A 21,036-nucleotide genomic window follows, 5' to 3' on the forward strand; every position below is an offset into this window, starting at 1 on the left:
AATTAGCAAAGCTACATGTTTCTCATAACACGCCCTCCAGACACGACCTGTTAACCCTGCTGTGCAACACTGGAGAAGACCTGTAAGCCCCTCCGGTCCGACCACCAACCCGTCCCCCCGTCCCCACTCACGGCCCTCGGTGCCACGCGGCTCTTGAGCAGCCCCGGGGTGGTGACTGCACCGCCGCCCTGCGCAAAGCCGTGCAATTCCCTCTCAGTTACATCATACAGACAATTTGCACACTCGGAATTTTTTGACTGAGGTGACTTTATTAATAACCAACTGTTAATAACCACAGATGGGATTACAAATAGTGGCAAGACTGACTTTCGTTACTGTAGAAAAACTCCAGGTTTTCAGTCACTGCGTATCAACACCGTTTGCAGTTCTGACACCCAGTCTGGGTCATCTTCCTCAAAGTCCCTAAAAATAGATTTCAAAATGTTATTTTGCAAAGCAAAAAAAGTACAACCTCATAAAATCTTTACCTGCTTTGTATTTCTTTTCTTCCTAAAATTATACTCAGTAGGAGAAAATCTGTTAAAAACATCAACACCAAAGACTTATTCCCTGCACTTCTGTGATTAAGGAACTGGCAGGGACTCCCTTTTGAATTTACCCAAATAAGTTTTATCAGCTGCAAAGCCAGATGCACACACCAAGACACCGTATGTGTGTTGATGTGAAGGGTTGCTGTTGGACTGCAGCAGTACATCCCTGCCTGAGTAGACCATCTCCAAGTGCCACCAAAATAAACAACATATGCTAAGATTCTGACACTCCAAGAACACCCCACCCCAAATGCACACACATGTAAAATACAGTATTTTTCTTCAGAATGTGCTGACGTACTTTGCTTTTCCAAAACAGGAACATAAACAGAAGTTTAGAAGTTTCTACAAATGTATTTCAATAAGTAGGTGCAAAAGTGACTTCACTGCACTATGCAAGGAGTGTGAAGAATCATACACCAATGCAGCAAACACACTACTAGCAAGTGGTATTGCTGCTGTTGATTATCTGATTTCAAGGTCAGAGTACAAAGATATCTCATGCAAGAAAAAGGTTGCACATTACTGCAGATCTAATTTCATCTCCTTTTTTACAAAGTCACCAGCAAAAATAATCTAACAATGAGCAACTTCTTGAATCTCAACATCAAGAACTATAAATATAGCAAAGAAAGTATTTCTGATATCAAATGCTACTAAATTCTAATATCACTGTGTAAGAGAAGAATGAATTTAAGTGATAAGAAAAATACAGTTGTCTTTTTTTTTTTTTAATTAGAGGAATTTATGTATTAATTGCTTCAAGGAAACAAACAAAACAAAAACACAAGATGTCATTTGGACATACGTATCGTCTTCATCAGATCTAGGCTCAAGTCTCTCCAAATCTGTGGCAATATCTTCATGTTCCCCATCTAGTTCATCAGATGCTTCAGTTTCATCAGAAAGTGGACCTCTTAGAATATTTTCAGAAGCTTTGAAAGCATAAACCAAAATCACAAATTATAGAATAAAATTATTAAAAATGTTCTCTAGTTTGTCTCTAGATCTTTGCAGATTCCAGTACAAGCTCTTACCTATTTTAAGAACACAGATAAACCAGTAACTTAAGGTTGGATATCACAACAAGGCTCTGCCCCAGAGGTCAATGTGCCTGGAATAGGCTGTGCAGTGGGCACAGCCCTGAGCTGCCAGGAGTTCAAGGAGCATCTGGACAATTCAGATGTATGATCTGATTTTTGGGTGCTCTTGAGTGGAGCCAGAAGTTGGACTAAGTGATTCTTGCCAGACTAAGTGGATCTCTTCCTACTTGGAATGTTCTATGAGTATTTAAGTAGAGACAGAGTATTTACACCTGCAGCTCTGCATATCTACAGCCTATAGTTACCTTCCACCATCCTACCATCCTCTATTCAAAACAGAGCAGTATGACTCAGTGAAAGTGGATTCCCTGATGAGGCTACAGCCTAATTACTCCATCCCAACAACTCAGATATTATGCCACTTGGCAGGGTGAAAACTGTCAGACTCTTCAGGTGAAAGTCTTTCATAGATGCTGTGGGGATGTACAATCACTCAGGAATTCTCAGTTGGATTTTCTTTTTCAAGTTCACATTTAATTCTTTAAACTTTTACTGTTTAAAACAAAATGTATGTTGTTCATGTCTGTTGTGACATGTGCATCAGTGTTCAGTCTCTACACACAGGGCCTATCAATAAACATAGGAATTTACCTGGTTTATAAACTGTGTATGTTTCAAACGCTAAGCTGACATCTGCAGTACTGAGGATGTTCATCAGGGTCTGAGGAGTTTCCTTAGCCCACTGCTTACGTGGCTTACTTTCACTGTAGTTTGTAACAGAACCATCTAGGTATAAAATCATTATTAAATACAGTTACTCGGATGAAAACGCATTAGCAACATGAATTGCAAACATCACAGTTAAGAGAAAAACAAAGGTAGAAAACCTGTAATGCAAGCACCACACTGACCTCTCACAGCACACTGCAGGTGATGACATAAAGAGAGAAGAAAGAAAAGGAGAACAGGTACATCTCAACAACTGAGTTCTGCAGATGATGAGTTTTGTACAATATCTTCAATGTCACTCACTTCATGGCACGTTAAGAGAGGGGATGGTAGTGTAATTTCTTGGCAATAATTTTCATTTCAGGGTTGCTAATGTTAATTGTGGTTTTCATTACTCTTCAAAATGCTCCCATTACACAAGACCAGTAAGAAATCGTCAGTCTCAAATGTACCTTTTCTCTTCAGCACAGTGGACTTTCTGAGTGCTTATTAATAGGGTGTCTTTAAATGATTTTCACATCACTTTAAATATTTCCTGTGAAGTTTAGGTTTTTAACATCTGTAAAGAAGCACTGATATTATTTGAATGAAAATTGTGTTAAAACACATTCAATTAAATCTTACTTTTATTCTCTTCAGATGTAAAACTGGAAGAAAGCAAGGGAGCATTTTCCAGGACATCCACTACAGTACTGAATGTCCTCTTCTCCCATCGTCTCCTATGGAGATGTGTCAAATCAGTAACTCCTGAGAGGACTTCCAAAGTTTCTGCTGTAATTACAACAACAAAAGATGATCACCAGCAGATCTCACTGTTTGCTGTCCGTTCAAACTAGCACTGAGTGTTCAGCATTTCATATTTGATGCTATGAGCACAGTTCTTGACCTAGAAACAGGATGTAGAATAACCCCATCGAGTCCATTTACTCCATACCAAATGTTTTCAAACAGTTCTTTCTTAATACTTTGGCCAAGACTTTTTCAGGAACTTGAGATGATCAGTAAGAATCAATACAATTAGGAAGCAACAAACAGCAGCATGGATTTATGTAGATGCAGACTTGTGTGCTCTACCTGTTTAAATGTCTGGATCAAGAACATTTAAAATCACCAGATAGAAGGAAATTCATAAGCCTTAAAACTTACCCTCTTCATCTTTTTTCCTTTGTTCTCTTGTGCATTCATTCAAATCTTTAGTTGTATTTTCACTTTTCAACCACGTGCTACCTTCATCTTTGCTTTGCTTTAAGAGAATAAGGACTGTGTTAATCATTATCTTTGTTGGTTGGCCTAAGGATCAGAAAACTAAATTGCAGACACCATGAAAGCAGTGGCAACAGCAATTGCACTGGATCTATTATTACACTACAATCCACACTGCATGTTCTTTTCTTGACAGTCTCCTTTTGAGACTAAGTATGAATGTAGTTACTTGATGCAATTTGTGGGTTTGTTTTTTTTTTTTCACATTTGAAAGCAGTAGCAATATAAAGATAACATGAGTCCTATTCCCTGAGAGAACAAGTTGGACCCAAATATTAAGTTTCTCAGATTGACAGGTCTATTAAGAGAAAAAATGAGCCCTACTGACAACATGTTTTGAAAAATATACTCAATATGGCTGGGACAGGCTGTGCTATGATCTCCTCAGAAGTGTTTTCTTTCTTGGTCACTTGTTGCTTAATACTCCTCACCTAAAATCTCACATTGGTGCTAAAACTGGTGAGAATGATGTCCCCACTGGATTGTTTCTATAGGAGACTGTTCAAAATGTGTCCCCAAAGCAAAGAAAATACATGATTTTATGCAGCATCTTACATCTCAGAAAAGTGAGGGGTTTTATTTGTTGGTTTTTTTTACATAACTATAATGAAATCCACTTTAGAACTGAACTAAATGTGGAAAACATCAAAATGTTACAAAGGTCTGAAACTGGCATAGAAGACTGGTCTACAGTTTTAGCACACTAAGAGTTTCCAGAATGATATTTTTCTCTAATACAGAACATTCTGAACTGCCAAAATGTAAATAGCATATTTATAGTTGAACACCTACCTTACTTTCTTTCTTATTTGGGCCTCCACCAGCTGCAACACTGCCTGATACATTAAGGGACAGATTGAAGAGTTAATGCCTTTGGCAAACATCTGTGGTAAAGTGGTATTTGAGAGGTATGGCATCATTACCACTGAAGGAATTTCTTCCTTCAGTGAGGAAGAAGGAAAATTACTTCACACTCCTGTCTGTGCATCTCATTCTCAATGCTGAGTCCCTCTGAACCTTTCTGCAATAAAATACAACTGCTTGGGCTGCAGTTGTATATAAACTTGAGTGTCATTAAATGCATTCAGTGTAGTTAAATTAGATAAAATCCAAAATCTTCTTTAAACCAAATAACAAAAATAGCTTGCTTCACTGTGTTCTGGGAAAGAAAACCCAGTCACATTTAAAATAGATGCAACAGCAAAAAGTTTTGCTCATTTCAAGATTAACAAGCTTAATCCTAGCACAAGTCTAAGACTTAAAATCTCTTACTGCAGCACTGCACTGTATTTCTGACAGTGGGAATGTAATGATGTATAGCACTCAGCTATGCCCAATTAAAAGTCTTCTAACATGAAGCTTCATGATGGAATGCAATATACATTGTTCAAAGACTTTCCATACAAGTTCAGGAATATTAAACTTTGAAAGAATTAAAAAATGATTCAAGCATATAATATTAACATTTTACAGCTGTATTTAAGATCTTACAATTCCTAGTCACTTTATTACTCCTATATCAAGAAAAACATCACTGACACCTTTTGGTCTTATTGCAGTGCCTTTGCATTTCCTGGTTTCCTTTAGATCTTGCTTGAATTCTTCTGTCACCTGGAAGTGTATGCACAAATGTTAGAACTGTAAGATTTTAATCTTCCTCAAGCTACTGTATATAGTTTGTTAAAAATAGCCTTAGTATACAAAACTACTGTTACAGATCATGCCTTATTTTAGCAGCATGATGTCAATACTCAACTTCTCTTCTTAAAACCCTACAGAAAATTTGTTTCTCTGAGATGTCTACAAGTATATTTATAGCTTTTAATGTAGGATTTACATAACACATTTCATACTGTTGCATACTACCAAATTACAGATTTTATTTAGTGCCTGACACGTAGATATTATTGTTCAAATCCAGAGACAAAGACAATACTGTACCTCAGAAGGGAAACAATTTCTGATAAGTTTGGCTAAGCAACCTCTTGCAAGGATAGTAGTCGCTGACGGACGATTCTTGGGATTTCTCTTGAACATCTGTTTTATTAAGTGATGGAGTTCATAGCAGTAGTGAGCTGGCAGAGGACTGTAGGATCCTTTGCATATCTTAAGGATTAGATGTTTCCAGCTATTGGCTTGAAACTGCGTTAAAAATAAATGAACATCAGAGCACACAGTGTGTAAAGTATTCAATGAATTGATGTCATTGAAGAGCAACTTTAATATTTATTATATAATAATAGTGGTATGCATCTATGTAGACTCTCTCCAGTCATACTGATTTGGCTCCTGATTGGGGAATTTCAGGCTGTAATTCAGGTGTGCAACTATAACTTTGAGTACATCAGTAACTATTTTACATTTTACACAGCTATTAAATGGGCATTTATTTATGCTAACAATTAAGTAGATATAATTTCCTGAGAATTAAAACATCTCAGATATGTGAAGTTTCTTTGCTGCTAAAAAGGGAAGGCTGTTCTGCTCCCTCTTAAGCACTACCTGAAGAGCTGTGACACTGCCAAAGCCATGACAAAGACATACACAGGGCAGCACACTTCAGTGCCTCATCACTCAGTGATGTGCAATATAAGTTTCTATGCTAATAGCAGCTGCAGCTGTAAGGAATCTTCACAGAATCAGAAAATCACAGAATGGTCTGGGCTGGAAGGGACCTCAAGGATCATGAATCTCCAACTCCCCTGCCACATGAATCTCCAACCTCCCCATTTAATACTAGACCAGATCTTTTGCTGTTACAAAGGATTTCAAGCTATAGCAGTAGCTTGATGAAATGAAACTGCTGCTTATAGAACAACGTACAACAAAATATCCTTATGTTAGGATGATCTCATTTCCTGCCAAAAAAAAGTTACCTTGATAAGGCTTTTAGTCTTAGCCACGTGTCCATATAAAGAAGGCAGAGGAAGTTAACACATAGGGAGCATAGCATCAAACACATGAAATCCAGTGTACTAGAAGTGAACAGAGATATAAAACCATACATCCAGCTTCCCTCTGTCCCAGTAAGAGAACACTACTTAGACAGCAACTTAACAATCAGTCACTGATGTGAAGTTCCAAACTGCTTATTTCTTTCATTTTGCTGTAGTTGCATACAATGTAGACACGTTAGAAAAGATTTTGAGTGTCCTTGCCTCCATCTCCTGTGATCAGCTAGATCCTATAAAATGCAATGCTTGTGCCAACATCCCAACAGATATCTTGATTCAGTGTGGGACTCACTGGGCTTCTTATTAAGTCCCAAATCACCTCACTGATAGGAAGGAAAACCGAGTGAACAAGGAAAAAAAGAATTGTTTTCAAGCAATTTAGAAGACTGGGCATATCACAGAAGGGTTCAGTAGACCACGAGCTGCAGAAACACAGAAGGAAAGTAATGGAGGAAAAGTGGGAAGTGTAGAGCAGTACTTCCCTGTCTCAGAAAGAGCAGCAGCAAACACTTCAGTCAAAAATGTAATTTTCTACGAATCCAAGTTCAGCAACTACTGATTAAACTTTAAGGATTTTCAAAACTGTTCTAATATCCATATAGCCATACTTACTGGATGTTTAAGAGTGCACAGCTCATACAGGATGCATCCCAGAGACCATATGTCACTGTAGGCATAGAGAAAGATAAGAGAAATTGAGACAGAAATTACAGTTTAACAAGTAAAATAGTCCAGTAAAAGTGGAATTCACTATGTGTATGTAACTGAATTGAATAAACTAAAATAAATCTAACCATAAATCTATAAATCTGCAAATAAAAACTATAAAAGTCAACATGATAATGTGCTTGGCATCTCCAGTGGAAATGATCTTGCTTATTTTAACCCACCTTGAAGTAAATAAGGATAATGTCACACAACTGTACTCAGCTTTTTATTCCCAGAATGTCTTCTAAGCAATTTACTTCAACAATATTTATATCCTTCTGCATTGCAAAGCCTTTGTACTCCACAGCCCTGAGCATCAAATGGCAGCTACACAACCCTCATTCTGAGAACTGGAATTCTAGTCCCTGCCAACAAACATTTTCCTACAGGGAAAACATCACAATTTCACAAGGGCAAGTAATGACACCTGCAAAAGATACAACTCGACACTATCCTTGCAAGAGAAGCAGAAAAATCTTAAGCACTATAAAGCTCTCCTCTCTGCTGCAAAAATGAGTCACTCTGCAAATCAGATTCAGGTACAGCTCTGGTCACAGAACAGAAGTAGGAGGGGGGATATACCATGGCTCAGTAGCATCCAGTCTGTGAGGAAGCTGTGAGCACCATTCTGTCAGGTTGCTCACAGAAGTCCTTGCATAAGGACTAGAATAACTGGATTCAGTCAATCTAAGAGTCATCAGTTCTGTAGCCATCATCCCTACATTAAGACAGGCAAGAAGAGCTTAAAAAATAAAACAACCAAGAAACATACATGTATGTATATGTGCACATAAATACACATGTGTGTGTTTATGTATCTTATTTACTCTTACAAATGCACACAGAGGTCGGGACAGCAGTTTTTGAACTCCTAAGATTGAAGATACTATGTCTTCAATTACCTAAATAAAGAGGAATTTAGGCCCTTGCACCTAAGGCCCCCTGCCCCAGAAATTACTCCTTTCTCAATTCAATACTTGCCTGAAACCAAACAAGTATCAAGCACAAAGTCAGATAACTTCAAATAAAAAGTCAGTCAGTCATTATCTGTGACCACTGAAAACATGAATACCTTTTGTTGTTGTATGGCATGTTTTCCCATATTTCAGGAGGTACGTAGTAAGGAGTTCCCACGTATGTGCAGGCGTATGACATCGGGCTATTGAAATGACAAAGAAAATCCACATGAAATGTAATTCTTCAGGACATTTTGTACTATTTATGTATTGCAAAATAAAACAATACCACTGGAACCAGTGGAAATATCCACATACTGTGCAAGAAGCCGTGCAGATCCAAAATCTCCCAATTTTACTTTTCCATTTTGAGTGAGAAAGACGTTCTGCATTTCAAGAGAACAACAAATTCATACACTTAAATAATTTTTAGGAAATACAGTTTGTACATACAGAGAAGATAATGATGATCACTTCTGACATTTTGTATTTCCTTTTACTTGCTTAAGCTAATGCTTCTAGGACAAAAAGTTAAGCAGTATATTTTGTTCAAAGGTAAACAGAATAGCAATATAGACCCAAATTCTCAGCATCAGTAGCAGAGAAAGAATCAGAAATGCCTTCATCTCAGTGCTGTACTCAAAGCACTAAGGGCACGCTTCTGAGTTTCTACCTTTTTGCTAGGAAATAACAAGAAAGAAAAAATGAGAGGCAAAATAATCACAAACTGTTTACTCCATACACCTTTTTTCATGCCTCCATTATTGTTCTAAATTATCTGCAGTTTGCCAGAAGCACTCTATTATCAGTGTGGCTATGAAGGGCATAATTATATTAAGATGACGTGTAAGACCACATGGTTCCATACAAGTGAAAAACAGCATGTAGCAGTAGCAGGTAATTATAACAGAGTTGAACATCTGCAAGCAGAAGAGTTTGTAAGTAGCAAAAAAAAGCTTGTTCTGTTCACCTTAGATTTGATATCCCTGTGCAATACACGCTTATCGTGAATGTGCTTCACACCCAGGCACATCTGCACAAACCAGCAAAGGATCTGAAAAAAGTAATGAAGAGTAATAATGGCTCAATACTGCAGGTAAGGATTCCTTCACTAACAGAGTTTTAAAAAAAGCACAGAAGAAAGTGTGTTCCCAACACCTGAGAGTTATCAGTAACTCCAGCACAGTGACCCCAAGTTTCCACAAAAGGCTGAATCCTTTAAAATAAAAGTGTGTATTTTAATAAGGCAGAAAGAATGCTGTGCCTAGAAAAACAAATAACACACAACAATCACAAAACCAGGGAAGCAATTTTACGTGTGTCCTAATTATGATTTCATAGCAAATAAGCAGATAAAAAATACTTGCACTGAGATAATATAATGTTTCTAAAATGAATTGTGTTATTTTAAATGGCCTTAGAGATGTTGGGCCAACCTGAGGATGATATCAGTTGAGGATTCTGGTCTTTTCATTTTAATGAAGATGATGCTTATAAGTGGCAGGATGTGGCTTTTAAATCACAACAACAGAACTCCGAGCTTCCTCCAAAATAATTTCATAGCTTCAATGACAAAAGGAGTTCATGCATCACGTTTGCTTCAAACGCTCAACCGATGCATAATATTTTATTTAGTCTCTTAGCTAATTTCAATTATCTCAGCACAGTACTTTATTTACTTTTCATTTGCAGTACCTCTTACTTGACTGGTTTGTATTAAGTTCTTCCTTAATTGCATACATTTATGCATTCAAATCTGTATTTTGCAAACTGTTCACACATTTCTCAGATACAGACAGCAGTTTATTTCTTATTCCTTTTACAGTTCAGTACTTGTTCTGCTGAAATTACAAAAGAAGCAGTGCTTCTATTCCCTTGATGAGTCGACGGTTGGAATAAATGACCTTACTGATCTTTTCCAAGCTTAATGATTCTGTTATCATCTTATTTCATTTTAAGTAGTTTAAGGTGTTAGCATATCTATTACATTTTTTTATGTGACATAAAGTACTTCTTAATGTACTCCAGTTTACATGAAGAACAACTCCAAGGTCCTTGTTTCAAAAATATGTGTTTTCTTACCGTGTCTTCAGGGAACAACTTTCCTCTTTGGTGTTTAATCTTTTGCATTAGATCTCCATCATCACAATACTCCATCACTATATACAGGTGTCCATCAGCTAGATTTCAGGCAATTTACAAATAATTAGTAATTTAATGAACAGAATACATATATTACTGTTACTATCAAGTTCCAACTACATGCTAAAAATGTGGTCTTCGTGCCATAGCAGTATGCAACTTTTAATAAAACTTTACAACTAATCTTAAAACTTTACTGGGTTCAGTTTTGGGCCCTCACTACAAGAAAGATATTGAGGCTCTGGAACGTGTTCAGAGACAAGCAACAGAGCTGCTGAAGGGGCTGAAGCACAAGATGGCGAGCACCTGAGGGAACTGGGATTGTTCAGTCTGGAGGAGGCCTTATTGCACTCCATAACTCCCCGAAAGGAAGATGTGGCAGATGGTAGTCAGCCTCTTCTCCCACATAACTAGTGATACAACTAGAAGTAATGGCCTCACGTTGCAGCAGGGAAGGTTCAGGTGGGATATTAGATAAAATTTCTTCTGTGAAGGAGTGGTGATGCACTGCAACGGGCTGCCCAGGGAGGTGGTAGAGTCATCGTCCCTGGAGGCGTTTAAGAAACATTTAGATGTTGTACTGAGAGACATAGTTCAGTGGGAAATACTGGTGATAGCAGGCAGTTGGTTGGACTGGATGATCTTGGAGATCTTTCCCAACATTCGTTATTCTATGATTCTAAATACAGATATTTTAAACTTTTATATTTACCTTCAAATGATTCTTTATAGGCAACAACATTTGGATGTTTCATTTTAGCCAAAAGAATAGCTTCCTTCCTAGAGTTCTCTACATCAGACGAAGACTGAAAATGTAAGTACATTTATATAAAGGTCACTCTAAAACATTTTCATCTATACACTTGACACATATTTACACATGACATCTTTAATTTATTTTATTCTGTTATTTTAAGAATTTGCTTATATATATATTTATTTATATGAAAAATTTCTAATTTTTAGAAACTTGAAAACTATCTTCTTCACTGCAAGGTTTATTACTAATTGTAGACTTCTTCCTGAAAATATTGAGGGCTCAGTTAATGATTTTCTATTTTAACAGCATAGAACTATGCAACAACAAATCAGCACACACTGACTTTGGAACAGCTGACAGCTGTACTGCACAAATTCAGTGTAAAACCAAGTGCCCAAGTGCTAACTTAGCTTCAGCCTAGAGGAAGACAGAGCCTCCCATTTTGTGATTTTTTTTTGTTAGCTACGTGCAGCACAGGTAACCTGACTAACTGAATTTCAGCAATAATATGAGGCTCAATTCCCCATTAGACGTTGCAGATGAAATCTAGATTCTGGCGAAGTTGATAGGAGTCCAGTCAACTACAGTAGAGGAAGTTTTTCACCATGAGGGCAAGGATGCCCTGCACAGCTGCCCAGAGAAGCTGTGGGCTCTCCATCCCTGGAGGCACTCAAGGCCAGGTTGCACACGTGCGTTACTTACCACAGGAAGCCTAATTTCCTTCACGGCATACTTCTGGTCGCTGACTTTGTGCTGAACTAGGAGAGCTCTCCCGAAGGACCCTTCTCCCAATACTTTCAGTACTTCGTATTCTTCCATTTTTTACCGACTGCGATACCCGAGGCCCCAGGCCGCTTCCCGCGGCAGCAGGGCTCCCGCTACGCCTCGGCCAGGGCGGCAGGCAGGGGGATGCTGCGGAGCGGCCCCCCAAGACTTGGCGCTCGGCCCCCGAACGCGGAGCACCCCGCCGCGGGAAGGGAAGGAAGGCGGCACCCGGCCGCTCTCTGAGGCGGCGCCGCGCGGGAAGGCGGGGCACAGCCATGGCGGCCGCTGCCGGGTGGGGGTGACAGAGCGCAGCCCTTACAGCAAAGGCTGGTTAACAAGGAGCTGCGCTGGGCATCCTGCTGTCCCGAGAGACTCTGGGTGCTCGGTGCTGCACAAAACCCTGTAATCCAAGCAAGTATGTGTTTAGTATGCTAAGTGTACTGAAGACTAGTGCTCATAAAACACTGGAAAAAAAAAAAAAAAAAAGAGATGTCAAATATTAACAGAAGCGGAGTTAAAGCCACTTGAAGAAGATGAAGAATGTGAAGAGCATACACATTAGAATAAACTAAAATAATGCCCAGAAACTCAGTCCCAGGGCTGTAGCCATGAGCTGCAATTAGTTTCCAACCCCAAGCCTATAAATAAGACACAAACACAAGTCAGCTGATTTGTTTAATAAGCCTACCATATTACAGACTAACAGAAACCGACATAAGGTAGGTTAGTGAGATTATTCATGGCCAGATGACTAAAAGGATTGTACTCAGTTTTGTTGAAATACCCCCTTAAAAAAAAAAAAAAAAAAAAATAGAAACAAAATCCAGATACTGCAGTTTAAAACTGGTTGCATACCACACTAGCTAGTTTCTGTAGTAGATATTTCCCTATTGGAACTCCTAAGTTACTTTTGATCCTTAAGCAAAGAATTAGAATATACAATTCTGATGAACTCATGGGAATTGTAACAGGAAAGAGTAAATATTAACAATATAATCACTGAGCTGTTACATGAAGTGCGTTAAGCCTAATCTTTAAGTATATAGAATTAATCAGGTTTAACATGAAGACACTGATATCGTTTAGAACCAAACAGTTCCCTTGGATTTACCACAAGAGTTTGAAAACACGGGAAGATACAAGCTTAAAAACAGCATATTAAAACCAGATTTCATCCTAGGCTAACCACACAAGGTTTAGATAGCTCCTCTCCTAAGGCTGCTAAAACAACAACAAAAGACACCCAAGCTTTCTTAAAAATCCAATTCCTCCGCCCCTCCATGTAGTGTTAATGCCACTTCTCACTCTTCTACTTCAGCGCTTGTTTCTTCCAGTTTGTCATTCTGTTTATGGAGAAGTGCTTTCGATTCCAATTCCTGCAGCTGTTCAGATGAAGAGACAAGAGAATCTTTAGGAGTATCTGAAAGCTTGTACATCTTCTCCCGAATTCGTAGAGAGTACCTCAAAGGGGTTATAATCTTCAGGTCTTTAGCATCAGAATCGTTTCCATCATAGTGCATCTTCACACTTGGGAAAAGAAACAAATTACTTCACACAGGACAGATAAGCTATCTCTCTAGTACTTAGCAGAAGCAGAACTATAATTACTCCTATCCACTCTATCTTCCCATAGCTTGAAGAAAACAGTGAACAGGCTTCCCCATCCATACAGTTAAAGTTGGATATCCATCCTCTTTTTCAGGAAAGATTTTAGCCTTGTAAAAATCCTGAAAAGTTTCTAAAGGAAGAATCCTTCATCACTCCTTTCATCAGGAAGGAGGTTATCTTTTCACTGTCAGGGACAGCAGACAACTGCTAGGAGCCCAACTCAGCACATGGCAGAGCTGAGCACAACTTTCCCCAGTCTGTTGTCACAAAAGAAACATTGGGGCAAAAGAATAAAAAACAAAACAAAACTTCTCTGCTTCATCCCAGGACCCAGGATTACCATCCACAGTTTTTGTATCAAAATGCAATTACAGGACAGTTGCTTCTTGTTTATACCCTCTGTATTTGTTTTTTTACATACAAACACACTCATGTTTTTCACTGAGTGGGCACTGGAACAGGTTGCCCAAGGAGGCTGTGGATGCCCCATCCCTGGAGGTGTTCAAGGCCAGGCTGGATGTGGCTCTGGGCAGCCTGGTCTGCTGATTGCTGACCCCGTGCATAGCAGGGGGTTAAAACTAGATGAGCATTGTGGCCCTTTTCAACCCAGGCCATTCTATGATTCTATGTTTGAAAGGGTAAGCAACTGTAAATACCTGATTTTCCTTGACCTAGCTCACTGTAGAACTGGTACAACTACAGGGGCTCTGAAGCTACAGTTCTTCCTCTGCCACGAAGACATTTTAGTATAGTGAGGCATTTCAAAACAGGTAGTTATTATTAAGGAATTATTTTAAAAAGACTTTTTTGAACAAAGAAAAACAATCCTAAAAGCCTTGAGTACTTTTAATTGTACGTTCTCATATGCAATGCTTCTCTCTTTCAGAGCAGCACAAACATTACTTTTGGCTCAGACAGTGCTTCTTTTCAATAGTTACCTTAAATAACCTTACCTTTCCAAACAGGGGTTGGTAGATTCTTTAATGAGTTGTAATCCACCTGTGTCATTATCCTTCTCAGGAGAGTTAACTGTTTGAGCTGTATCTTTTACTCTGTCTTCACTCTGCTCTTTTCTTTCACACTTTTTCTTTTTTGCACGTTCTTTATTTTTGTGCTTTTTATTCTTTTTTGGCAAGATCTCTTCTTCTGGTTTAAAGACTAGGTCTGGTTCTTCTTTTTTGACCACTTCATTGCCAGTCTCTTCCTTCTTGTCATCGTTCTCTGCTTTCTGATCATCAACATCAAGATCCTTGAAGGTCTCGTGAACCTGCTCAACAGATGAATTGAGTTCTTTGCTGATTTCCAGTACCTCATTTAAATGAGTTTCTATCACAACTCCCCCTAAAAATGAAAAATGAAAGAAAGTGTAGCTGTGATTAATTACAGTTACAGAGAAGTTTTTAGGGATCTCTGAAATCTTAGTTTTGCACAAGAAAGAAAAAGTTAGAAAACTGAGTCTGGGCCACAACAACTTCAGTTACCAGTCATTTTATCACTTTAAGAAAACTCAGGCTAAGTACATCCTGAGAAGTCATTCCCTTCCTTCTCAGGTGCAGCAACTCTGAATAGAGTATTTCAGACAGTTTCTGAGATCAAATACTTATTGGGCTGTTCTGTAGCTACTTTGCTTCAAAACTTGGAGTATTTTCACCCAGCAATATGCATCTTCTATTGAAACAGCTCATATGTGAAAGAGGCAACTGACTTACTAAATGAAAAGAATTGCTACACATTGGATTCTCAGGCTAAAAAAAAGCTGGACAACATCAACTTGAGAGAGTTTAAGTAGTTTGAACACAAAAGCATCTCCAGTGATTTATTATTGAAGTATTTGTTTAATCAAGGTTGTTTTCAAATTAAGTACCAAATTCCCATGAAATAATTTCATATAGGCACAAATATTTTTAAGCAATTTGTGCTGCTTGTCAAGCCAGACATTGAACTAATGTGAAACACTCAAACTTACCATCCTCAGACTTAACCAAGTTTTCAGTGTTTCTGATAGCATCTATCAGCATGCGCCGTAGTTCATCTCGAGGCTAGAAAAAAGGTTTCAAATTTTGTTTTAGAAAAGCAATTCCAAAATCATATTTGAATCCATCTTATTTAGTATAAGTTACAGGGAAAGCAGTACATAACATACAGTGTGTACTTAATCATTTGATGCTTTTCAGACAAAGTCAGAAGATAGATGAATCCTGCACTTTCTGTATCCAGCTCACTACAGCCATATTTGATTACCTCAAACCTTGCTGATATTAAAGCAAAGGAATCAAGTCCATCAGGACTGCAAAACTGAGTTCTGTTTGGGTTTTTACTGATACTAGCTTTACTACTTTATTTCTTCTCTGCAGATCATCATATGGTGCTAGGAGTCAAACCTTATTTTCAAAAGCATAAAGGTATCTACAGCAATTACAAACCAAATCCAAGTTCTTGTGCTCAGACAAGTCAGGTGACCCTTCTGTCATACAAGTATTAAAATTAGAAGTAGCTGCATTTTTTAAATTTTTTTTTAAATACACACCCTGCTTTCATGCCTTTTAGTCTCAAACTTCAAGACAAGTTGCTCACCATTGCTCCTGCCAAAATAGCTTCCTCATAGCCAGCCACAAGCTTTTCAGGAGGGCCCATCTGTTCAAGACGCATCCAGCAGATCCAATATTTTGCAAGCTTTTTAGCCCCAGGAATACTCTCTGTCAGTTCTTCCAACATGGCACGTGCTTTGTTACCTTGATTTCCCTAAAGTTGAAGCAAAAAAAAAAGTTCAAGTGCAGTGAACATCCTGCAGCACCATATTTCAGCTACTTTTGACCCAAAAACCAAGAGTTTGTTGTGGTTGCTTCGAAAAGCGCCCCTGAAAGTTGAAGACAGCAAATATTTACAAGACTGAACTATGAATATGAGCTGAAGAATTCTCATTCACCTGTTCTTCTCAATGAAAACCAGTTATGCTATTCCTTTTATATAGAAAGCTGCATAGCCCATAGATACAGATGTGGAATTACTTCATAAAGACTTCCAGAAATCCAGGCATGTTTCTGCAGATGTGTTTTAGATTAGTTACTTCACAGCTCTTCTACTTTATGAAGTTACCATTATTGTCTAATTATACTGTTTAGTTGTGCAAGTTAGTAAAGTTGAGCAACAACTAATTTCTTCAGCTGCCAGCAAAATCCTATGATATTGCTTAACTTGAGGAGCAATGAATCCCTTGCATCTGATCCATAGGTCCGATACATCCACAATACTCCCATGCTGTAGGGCTCTATGAGTAGAATTTGTAGGCAAGAGACTGAGTACCTGCTCAGCTAACTGCAGACATTCTGTAAGAGTCTTGTTGACTTTTTCACTATTTAATTCATAATCTAAGAAACCACCAGTAGAAGAGAGTTCTTCATTCTTAGGCTGTGATCCCAGAAGCACAGATGTAGGCGGCCTCTTCATCACTTTCCCTCTAGATGCCCTCCATTCAGCCAGGCGAACTCTGTATGGAAGAACATTATTAGGTCTAGTTAATCAGATTTCATGATTTATTTTACAGTCAACTGACATTAATTGCAGTAAGTCTTACAAAGACAAACTTTGTGAAGAGTATCCACGTAGTCCTCTCCTTCTAAGCTTAAAAGGAATACAGTTGCCAATTAGATCTGCACCAAAATCTCAGAGCCACGTGCATCACTCCACCTACTTTAGGTATCTACCAGGTCAGAAGTCTTTGATCTCTCCCTTTCCAACAGCAGGAAGTGCGTTAGGCTCAAGACCTTGACTTTTTAATAGGATAAAGAAAAACACACTTGTGTTCATTAGTCATAGCCACCTCTCTTCTATAATCCCCATCACCCAGTATAGAGCAGAAAACTAGTCAATTTCAAACAACCCAGTTCTCCTACAGCAAGAACTAGATCAAGTAAGATAGCCACAGGAAGAACGCAAATACCTCACAAGGTCAAGCTACAGTACAGTGACTCGTTCAGTTACCTTCTCTCCTCTGCAGATTCTTTCAGAAAAAGAGACTTCTTGATACTGTTAGCTTTATAATCCTGTCCTGTCTTGCCATCAGGTACAACAGAAAATTGCTTTGCTGGAGCTTCTGGTTTTCCATTTTCACACAGGTCCTCACATCTCTTCATTCTTAGTGTTCCATGGTCAGAATTCTTAGTAGTAGCCTTCAGTTGCTGAGGTCCCCTCTTCCCAATCACCTTTTGGGCTGTTAATTTTTTTGGTACTACTGCAGATGTTGATGGCTGTTTATTTAGGCTGGACTGGAAGTTAGTAGCAGGTTTGACAGATGGTTTGCTCTGTAACGGTGGGACACAATTAGGTTTTACAGAATTAGGATTATTTGTGACTTTCACAGTCTTCCGAACTACATTGCAGCTGCTTCCAGACAAAGATTTCACTGTTGGTTTGGTGGCAGAAATAAGAAGCTTCTCATCTGACAAAGAACTCTTCTCCCCCTCACTCTTTGGTGCTTTTCGGAAGGAGTTGATCTTGGATTGGATGACTCTGCCACGATACGTACCAAGCACTGGTTTCTTTGGGAGGCTGACATTTGAACTCTGTTTTTCTGCTGGCAGTTGTTTCTCTTTCATGGTTTTTACTTGCAGGGACTTGCTGATTAATACACGCTGAGACTTTATTTCAGTGACTTTATTCACTGAGGAGTGATCTTCAGGATTATAGCTCGTCTCCGATGCCAGTGTGATTGTAGAAGATTTCAAAATATTTTCTTCTGAAGTTCTGCTTGCTTGGTCCCATGAAAGCTCATTGGCATTCTCTTTATCTTCCTGAAACCAGAGGAATTTCCATGAAGATGTTAGATGTGCATTCATGTTGCAGGCTATTTAAGTTCCCTAGAGGCTTTTGTATATTTAAAGGAATCAATTAACAGTAAATGCCAATTTAAAAGTGATAGTATGTACAGAAGTAGCATACATATACACATCAAGTAGAATATTTTTCAACTATTATTCCAGAACTCATATTTGGGAATCAAATGATTGTTTACATTTTGCCTTGGGGAGTAAAAAGGGCTAGACTCCCCCTGCAGAAAGAAAATTATTTTAAAAGCCACTGTCAGCTTTCCAAGTGCCTTCCAAGAAGATTTCTACAGTACAAACTTGCTTTAGGCTGCATGCAGTCAAAAGCAAATTCACAATTTGAATAACATATCACTTAATAGCAGCACAAATTCTCCTTCACCATGCATAGCCCAGTGAATGTAGGTAGTGAGAAAAGTCTTATTCAATAAGGCCATTAGAATGATTCTTTCTATCTGCTATCCAGATAGAAAGAACTTTTGTTATTAACGAGTTATGGATAAAAAAAAAAAAAATAGACCTTGTTTTATAAGGCATTCTCCCTACTACTCCCTGAAACTCTTGTCTTTACATTCCTAGTATCATCCCAGCTCAGAGGTTATAAGTGAGACTAGTTCCTGGGTATTCAGCATTCTCTTCGGATTACATTAAGCCTACCAGCATTACAATAGTCAGTTGTTGGTTAGTTTAATACAAAAAACAAACAAGCACACTAGATGATTTCTCTATTCTGACAGAACTTGATAAGATTTTACATAGCATTCCTGAAGACTGAAAGAAAACCATACATTAACCAATCACTGAATGAAATCTTAACTGGATGTGCCTCTGCACCTGCAAAATTCTCATGTTCTAGAAGTTACATTTCAGGTACTTGACTTCAGTGAGCAGAACACGATAGCCACAGAAAGAGTATTTGACTATTGAAGACTTACCATTTCTGGCTTTGGAGATGCTGACAGCTTTGTTTTATCTTGTAGTTTATTGCCAGCTGCTTTCCTAGTTCTGCTACTGTATTAAGAAAAATTAAAGATTATCTTAAACAACACAAGAATACAATTCAGGCAGCAATCTACAAGTTGAACTCACACTGAAGCAATTCTGCTCAGCATGAACTCTGCCTCCAGGAAAGAGAAACGGTTAAGCAAGCACTGGTCATGGCACAGGCTGTAAGACATCTCCCACATCACAGGAAGCTGGCTGAGGCAGGGAAGAAAAGTTAACTGACCACATTCACTTCAGATATCATTCTTATGCTTAAGGTCAAGATACAAAAGGTCAAGTGTCCTACACGCTGCTCTTGAGGGAGGAATAGCCAAAGAAGCAGAAAGCAAGGAAAAGTAAAGTAGATCAAGCACTACAATAAGGCCACTAGTACAGTTAAAGTAGCCACTTCCTCCAATCCCTCTCTCCCAAAAAAGACAGCTTTCTACAACATGAAAGCACGTGCCTTTTCTTGCTACACAGAACAGGTATTTGATGGATTATATTTATTCTTGCAATTCATGTGCATTTTATATTCAAAGGTCACTCACTGTTCATCTAGATTTGTACCATCAAGACACTGTTCATCAGCGAACAGAAATAGGGAGCATGCCACTTCAAGTACATAAAGTGCTAAACCAGGCTTTCCATTTAGATAAGAATAAATGCCATGCTGAAGTTTCCTAATTGCAAAAACATTAAAATGGCAAATCCAAAACAAACTAGGATTACAGCTAGCATCTTCTGAACTCCTTTACAACACTGTTATCTCTAAAGAAGCCATTCTTGCTTATTGCCAGGTCCTTCATAATGAATATCCAAACTTTAGACAATAGCAGGAAAAGCATTTAAAATGAAGTAAATAACAAGAAGCATTAGTGATCAGTGGTAGGCATCCACAGTAAGTTATGTCTATCTTCTGTCCATCACAGTTTAATTTCTGTTATAATATAGTTGCTCTTAACTGAAAGTATTAAATTGATAACTACAAAACATAATGAGATTACATCAACTGTACTGTCAACATGTGTAACATAACCTGAGCAAAAAGAAGGGAAAAAAGTATTTGCAAAAGGAGGGCTGTAGAGGCAAACAGTGGCACCTGATATGAGAGTTTTGCAATTAAAGTACCCTCCCTTGCCTCAGTCTCCAGTGGAATGGGCAACACACTTAAATTACATCTATAAAGCAGTTGCATTTATTTAACACGAACTTTTAATAGTTGCTGTCAATAGAAGGATGTACAAAAGCCCACATGGTCACTACTCATTGCACAGTTATCTTTTGACTGTGATTCTCCCAAGAACAGCCATTTACATCTTTCTAACCATCCATTTCCACAAGGAATATGAATAGCAGAAATTAATAATACCTGACTGATGTCTCATTTTCGTGAATGGGCATGCCAGAAAAGGTCTTTTTTCTTGATAGGTATTCTTCAACTTTTTGTCTTCTCTGTTCTGAGGGGTTTAAAAAAAATACATTACATTGTTACATTTTCAGTTAAACTAGTAATGCCATATTTTGCCTCTTATAAAAGAAATATAAATAGGAAAGCAACAAGACACTGTCGTACAGATCATTGATCAGACAATTCTTTAATGCTCACAAACATCTCATTCACTGAAGAAGTCTAGCTGCAAGGGGCAGGTCAATATAACTTTATAACTATACAAAATAACTGTTTTTCTGCACTAAGGTAACTGACTACTATCTGACTACTATCTGACTACTATCTGACTACTATCTG

At 38.3% G+C, this 21,036-nt stretch overlaps 2 protein-coding genes across 3 annotated transcripts in view; both read right to left on the reverse strand.

Annotated features, from left to right (window-relative positions):
• Positions 1–249: 249 nt before the first annotated feature.
• Positions 250–12,017, reverse strand: NEK3 (NIMA related kinase 3). Its single transcript, XM_042839228.1, has 15 exons — positions 11,809–12,017; positions 11,059–11,152; positions 10,287–10,384; positions 9,175–9,258; positions 8,523–8,590; positions 8,321–8,407; positions 7,153–7,207; positions 5,528–5,728; positions 5,128–5,197; positions 4,379–4,422; positions 3,470–3,566; positions 2,948–3,094; positions 2,246–2,380; positions 1,360–1,486; positions 250–423 (listed from the first exon to the last, which is right to left on the reverse strand). The coding sequence occupies exons 1-15, from the start codon at positions 11,923–11,925 to the stop codon at positions 357–359; spliced, it is 1,491 nt and encodes a 496-aa protein (XP_042695162.1). The 5' UTR covers positions 11,926–12,017; the 3' UTR covers positions 250–356.
• Positions 12,018–12,542: 525 nt separating this feature from the next.
• CKAP2 (cytoskeleton associated protein 2) overlaps positions 12,543–21,036 on the reverse strand; it is a 10,471-nt gene continuing 1,977 nt past the window's right edge. For both annotated transcript variants that reach the window (XM_042838954.1, XM_042838955.1), the window contains exons 2-9: positions 20,659–20,746; positions 19,238–19,313; positions 17,461–18,269; positions 16,783–16,966; positions 16,054–16,221; positions 15,446–15,518; positions 14,433–14,820; positions 12,543–13,398 (exon numbers count right to left, since the gene is read on the reverse strand). In XM_042838954.1, coding sequence (XP_042694888.1) covers positions 13,173–13,398; positions 14,433–14,820; positions 15,446–15,518; positions 16,054–16,221; positions 16,783–16,966; positions 17,461–18,269; positions 19,238–19,313; positions 20,659–20,746 — 2,012 coding nt within the window. In that variant the 3' untranslated portion in view covers positions 12,543–13,172. The remainder of the gene's footprint in view (positions 13,399–14,432; positions 14,821–15,445; positions 15,519–16,053; positions 16,222–16,782; positions 16,967–17,460; positions 18,270–19,237; positions 19,314–20,658; positions 20,747–21,036) is intronic.

This window comes from Centrocercus urophasianus, unplaced genomic scaffold (assembly GCF_019232065.1).
Source record: "Centrocercus urophasianus isolate 14NV4802_14NV808 unplaced genomic scaffold, USGS_Curo_1.0 seq_9, whole genome shotgun sequence".
Taxonomy (NCBI): domain Eukaryota; kingdom Metazoa; phylum Chordata; class Aves; order Galliformes; family Phasianidae; genus Centrocercus; species Centrocercus urophasianus.

Excerpts from the sequence above, each read along its gene's own strand:
- NEK3 (XM_042839228.1), bottom strand. The coding sequence starts at position 11,925 with ATGGAAGAATACGAAGTACTGAAAGTATTGGGAGAAGGGTCCTTCGGG. Across the intron at positions 5,198-5,527 it reads GAAATTGTTTCCCTTCTGAG|GTGACAGAAGAATTCAAGCA; the intron begins GTACAGTATTGT and ends ATACACTTCCAG. Across the intron at positions 3,567-4,378 it reads CAAATAAGAAAGAAAGTAAG|CAAAGCAAAGATGAAGGTAG; the intron begins GTAGGTGTTCAA and ends ATTCTCTTAAAG.